This window comes from Lasioglossum baleicum, unplaced genomic scaffold, assembly GCF_051020765.1.
Source record: "Lasioglossum baleicum unplaced genomic scaffold, iyLasBale1 scaffold0381, whole genome shotgun sequence".
Taxonomy (NCBI): Eukaryota; Metazoa; Arthropoda; class Insecta; order Hymenoptera; family Halictidae; genus Lasioglossum; species Lasioglossum baleicum.
The window spans coordinates 115455-121773 of record NW_027469441.1 but is presented as its reverse complement, the minus strand read 5'-3'; the positions used below and the strand labels follow the sequence as shown (position 1 = coordinate 121773).

The window sequence follows — 6319 nt, the reverse complement described above, 5'->3', positions numbered from 1 at the left end:
AACGCATAACGCATAACGCATAACGCATAACGCATAACGCATAACGCATAACGCATAACGCATAACGCATAACGCATAACGCATAACGCATAACGCATAACGCATAACGCATAACGCATAACGCATAACGCATAACGCATAACGCATGGCGCATAACGCATAACGCATAGCCCATAACGCATAACACATAGCGCATAACGCATTATGCAAAAGTCATAATGCATAAAGCATAACGCATAACGCATAACGCATAACGCATAACGCATAACGCATAACGCATAACGCATAACGCATAACGCATAACGCATAACGCATAACGCATAACGCATAACGCATAACGCATAACGCATAACGCATAACGCATAACGCATAACGCATAACGCATAACGCATAACGCATAACGCATAACGCATAACGCATAACGCATAACGCATAACGCATGACGCATAACGCATAACGCATAGCCCATAACGCATAACACATAGCGCATAACGCATTATGCAAAAGTCATAATGCATAAAGCATAACGCATAACGCATAACGCATAACGCATAACGCATAACGCATAACGCATAACGCATAACGCATAACGCATAACGCATAACGCATAACGCATAACGCATAACGCATAACGCATAACGCATAACGCATAACGCATAACGCATAACGCATAACGCATAACGCATAACGCATAACGCATAACGCATAACGCATAACGCATAACGCATAACGCATAATGTTCGGGATTCAAATCGAGAAGTTTACCGGTCGATTGAGACACGCCGGGTTTTTCTACCAATTTCAAGAACACACGCCGCGTGTTATTATTTTCGACACCGCGTTCTCAACGGCTCGCCGTCGTGACCCGTAAACTACCTCGATTCGAATCCCGAAACAATCGACTCTGCGATCGATCCGCCAATCGCGGACCACCGCGTTCGTCGACTTGGGCCTATTCGGGAACCCCCTCGGCGAAGCGGGGTCACTCTCTTTGTTCATCGCGCTCCGAGAACACACTCTGGTTTAAAACTCATTGTAACACCGGCTTTTCTGGAATTCACGCGTGTCAGAGCCGTGCGCGCTCCACTTCTTTCATAAATAAATCAACGTTCGTCATTGATCTCCATCACATCGTCCACCGCGAGTCTTCTTTAATTCTTGTGTCGTGACCGTTACCTTTCCTCGCGCGTCCAAACCTGGGCGATCCCGGCACTCAGGCTTTCCGACCGTCGGTCGAAGTCGAAACATTGGTCCTTCGAGCCGGATCGCGAGTAATCCACGAGACCCGTGAAAAGAAGAAGTTTCGGTACGATGGAAGTCGTTCTTGAAGCGCAGCTGTTGACGCAGCAATCAATCGAGCACGCGCTCGACAACCTAACCAACTTGGGGAAGGCAACATGGACGCGCTCAACACTGCTGACGAGGATGGCGGATCTCAAGGCAGCTTGGACAAGATTCGAGGACGGGCACGCTCGACTTCTCGCCTCCACCTCTAAGGACGAACGAGCTGCTCTTCCGTACTTCGCCGACGACCCATATTTCACCACGGAGGAAACGTACCTCATCTCTTTGGCCTCCATGCACGAGAAGCTTGACGAACTCCAGGATTCTTCTGTAAGTCCGCTTGACTTGTTTTCCGCCGAACAAGCAAATCCAACGACCTTAGATCCGCACATTCCGCGTATCAAGTTGCCTGATTCCTCAGCTCTCGCGCTTTCGACCACACTCTCGCACTCTCGTGCACCCTCGCATCCGTGCGCGCCGTCGCTTTCGAAATCTCTTACCCTCGCGAATCCAGTCGCGCCTCCGCTCTCGCACTCTCGTGAACCCGCGCATCCGTTCGCGCCGTCGCTTTCGCAATCCCGTACTCTCGCGAATCCAGTCGCGCCCACGCTCTCGCACTCTCGTGCACCCTCACATCCGTGTGCGCCTCCGCTTTCGCCATCTCTTACTCTCGCGAATCCAGTCGCGCCTCCGCTATCGCACTCTCGTGCACTTGCGCATCCGTTCGCGCCTCCGCTCTCGCATTCACGTGCTCTTGCGCATACGTTCGCGCCTGCGATCTCGCACTCTCGTGCACTTGCGCATCCGCTCGCGCCTCCGCTCTCGCATTCACCTGCTCTTGCGCATCCGCTCGCGCCTCCGCTCTCGCACTTTCGTGCTCTCGCGCATCCGCTCGCGCCTCCGATCTCGCACTCTCGTGCTCTCGCGCCTCTGATCTTGTACTCTCGTGTTCTCGCGCATCCGTTCGCGCCTCCGCTCTCGCATTCACGTGCTCTTGCGCATACGTTCGCGCCTCCGCTCTCACACTGTCGTGCCTTCGCGCCTCCCATCTTGTACTTTCGTGTTCTCTCGCCTACGCTCGCGCCTTCGCTCTCGCATTCACGTGCTCTTGCGCATCCGCTCGCGCAACCGCTCTCGCACTCTCGTGCACCCGCGCATCCGTTCGCGCCTCCGCCTTCGCAATCTCGTGCACTCGCGCATCCGTTCGCGCCTCCGCTCTCGCACTCTTGTGCTCTCGCGCATCCGCTCGCGCCTCCGATCTCGCACTCTCGTGCTCTCGCGCATTCGCTCGCGCCTCCGATCTTGTACTCTCGTGTTCTCGCGCATCCGTTCGCGCCTCCGCTCTCGCACTCTTGTGCTCTCGCGCATCCGCTCGCGCCTCCGATCCCGCACTCTCGTGCTCTCGCGCATTCGCTCGCGCCTCCGATCTTGTACTTTCGTGTTCTCTCGCCTACGCTCGCGCCTTCGCTCTCGCATTCACGTGCTCTTGCGCATCCGCTCGCGCAACCGCTCTCGCACTCTCGTGCACCCGCGCATCCGTTCGCGCCTCCGCCTTCGCAATCTCGTGCACTCGCGCATCCGTTCGCGCCTCCGCTCTCGCACTCTTGTGCTCTCGCGCATCCGCTCGCGCCTCCGATCTCGCACTCTCGTGCTCTCGCGCATTCGCTCGCGCCTCCGATCTTGTACTCTCGTGTTCTCGCGCATCCGTTCGCGCCTCCGCTCTCGCACTCTTGTGCTCTCGCGCATCCGCTCGCGCCTCCGATCCCGCACTCTCGTGCTCTCGCGCATTCGCTCGCGCCTCTGATCTTGTACTCTCGTGTTCTCGCGCATCCGTTCGCGCCTCCGCTCTCGCATTCACGTGCTCTTGCGCATACGTTCGCGCCTCCGCTCTCACACTGTCGTGCCTTCGCGCCTCCCATCTTGTACTTTCGTGTTCTCTCGCCTACGCTCGCGCCTTCGCTCTCGCATTCACGTGCTCTTGCGCATCCGCTCGCGCAACCGCTCTCGCACTCTCGTGCACCCGCGCATCCGTTCGCGCCTCCGCCTTCGCAATCTCGTGCACTCGCGCATCCGTTCGCGCCTCCGCTCTCGCACTCTTGTGCTCTCGCGCATCCGCTCGCGCCTCCGATCTCGCACTCTCGTGCTCTCGCGCATTCGCTCGCGCCTCCGATCTTGTACTCTCGTGTTCTCGCGCATCCGTTCGCGCCTCCGCTCTCGCACTCTTGTGCTCTCGCGCATCCGCTCGCGCCTCCGATCCCGCACTCTCGTGCTCTCGCGCATTCGCTCGCGCCTCCGATCTTGTACTTTCGTGTTCTCTCGCCTACGCTCGCGCCTTCGCTCTCGCATTCACGTGCTCTTGCGCATCCGCTCGCGCAACCGCTCTCGCACTCTCGTGCACCCGCGCATCCGTTCGCGCCTCCGCCTTCGCAATCTCGTGCACTCGCGCATCCGTTCGCGCCTCCGCTCTCGCACTCTTGTGCTCTCGCGCATCCGCTCGCGCCTCCGATCTCGCACTCTCGTGCTCTCGCGCATTCGCTCGCGCCTCCGATCTTGTACTCTCGTGTTCTCGCGCATCCGTTCGCGCCTCCGCTCTCGCACTCTTGTGCTCTCGCGCATCCGCTCGCGCCTCCGATCCCGCACTCTCGTGCTCTCGCGCATTCGCTCGCGCCTCCGATCTTGTACTCTCGTGTTCTCGCGCATCCGTTCGCGCCTCCGCTCTCGCACTCTTGTGCTCTCGCGCATGCGTTCGCGCCTCCGCTCTCGTGCAGTTGCGCATCCGCTCGCGCCTCCGCTCTCAAACGCTCGTACTCTTGCGCATCCGCTCGCGCCTCCACTCTCGCACTCATGTGCCCTCCAGCACCCGTCCGCTCCTCCGATCTCGCACTCTCGTGCTCTCGCGCATGCGTTCGCGCCTCCGCTCTCGTGCTCTCGCGCTCACGCGCCTACGCTCTCGCGCTCTCGCGCCTACGCTTTCGCGCTCTAGCACTCTCGCGACCTCGCGCCTCCGCTCTCATGCCTCCGCTCTCGCGCTTTCGTTCTAGCGCCTATGCTTTCGCGCTCTACACGCTGCGCCGTTACGCTCACATGCACCGCCCACCCCCGCCCTCGAGACGTCACGGCGGGCAGCCCATTGCGCTCATGGGGACAGGCGCTCGGGCATTGTAAAGCGCTGTCCCTATTTCGTTTAACATCGTTCGGCCATGCGTGGCCACTTGCGTGCGTCTCCGCAGCGTTTCGAAATTGATATTTCGAGGCGGGCAGTATGTTCGGGATTCAAATCGAGAAGTTTACCGGTCGATTGAGACACGCCGGGTTTTTCTACCAATTTCAAGAACACACGCCGCGTGTTATTATTTTCGACACCGCGTTCTCAACGGCTCGCCGTCGTGACCCGTAAACTACCTCGATTCGAATCCCGAAACAATCGACTCTGCGATCGATCCGCCAATCGCGGACCACCGCGTTCGTCGACTTGGGCCTATTCGGGAACCCCCTCGGCGAAGCGGGGTCACTCTCTTTGTTCATCGCGCTCCGAGAACACACTCTGGTTTAAAACTCATTGTAACACCGGCTTTTCTGGAATTCACGCGTGTCAGAGCCGTGCGCGCTCCACTTCTTTCATAAATAAATCAACGTTCGTCATTGATCTCCATCACATCGTCCACCGCGAGTCTTCTTTAATTCTTGTGTCGTGACCGTTACCTTTCCTCGCGCGTCCAAACCTGGGCGATCCCGGCACTCAGGCTTTCCGACCGTCGGTCGAAGTCGAAACACATAACGCATAACGCATAACGCATAACGCATAACGCATAACGCATAACGCATAACGCATAACGCATAACGCATAACGCATAACGCATAACGCATAACGCATAACGCATAACGCATAACGCATAACGCATAACGCATAACGCATAACGCATAACGCATAACGCAGAACGCATAACGCATAACGCATAACGCATAACGCATAACGCATAACGCATAACGCATAACGCATAACGCATAACGCATAACGCATAACGCATAACGCATAACGCATAACGCATAACGCATAACGCATAACGCATAACGCATAACGCATAACGCATAACGCATAACGCATAACGCATAACGCATAACGCATAACGCATAACGCATAACGCATAACGCATAACGCATGACGCATAACGCATAACGCATAACGCATAGCCCATAACGCATAACACATAGCGCATAACGCATTATGCAAAAGTCATAATGCATAAAGCATAACGCATAACGCATAACGCATAACGCATAACGCATAACGCATAACGCATAACGCATAACGCATAACGCATAACGCATAACGCATAACGCATAACGCATAACGCATAACGCATAACGCATAACGCATAACGCATAACGCATAACGCATAACGCACAACGCATAACGCATAACGCATAACGCATAACGCATAGCCCATAACGCATAACACATAGCGCATAACGCATTATGCAAAAGTCATAATGCATAAAGCATAACGCATAACGCATAACGCATAACGCATAACGCATAACGCATAACGCATAACGCATAACGCATAACGCATAACGCATAGCGCATAACGCATAACGCATAACGCATAACGCATAACGCATAACGCATAACGCATAACGCATAACGCATAACGCATAACGCATAACGCATAACGCATAACGCATAACGCATAACGCATGGCGCATAACGCATAACGCATAACGCATAACGCATAACGCATAACGCATAACACATAGCGCATAACGCATTATGCAAAAGTCATAATGCATAAAGCATAACGCATAACGCATAACGCATAACGCATAACGCATAACGCATAACGCATAACGCATAACGCATAACGCATAACGCATAACGCATAACGCATAACGCATAACGCATATCGCATAACGCATAACGCATAACGCATAACGCATAACGCATAACGCATAACGCATAACGCATAACGCATAACGCATAACGCATAACGCATAACGCATAACGCATAACGCATAACGCATAACGCATAACGCA

General features: G+C 55.0%; 1 protein-coding gene across 1 annotated transcript; it reads right to left on the bottom strand.

Moving 5' to 3' along the window:
- Positions 1-3204: 3204 nt before the first annotated feature.
- LOC143220215 (uncharacterized) lies at positions 3205-3927 on the bottom strand. The gene is made up of 2 exons (XM_076445905.1): positions 3701-3927; positions 3205-3604 (listed from the first exon to the last, which is right to left on the bottom strand). Exons 1-2 carry the CDS (start codon positions 3898-3900, stop codon positions 3253-3255), a joined length of 552 nt encoding a protein of 183 aa, XP_076302020.1. The 5' UTR covers positions 3901-3927; the 3' UTR covers positions 3205-3252.
- Between the last annotated feature and the right edge of the window lie 2392 nt (positions 3928-6319).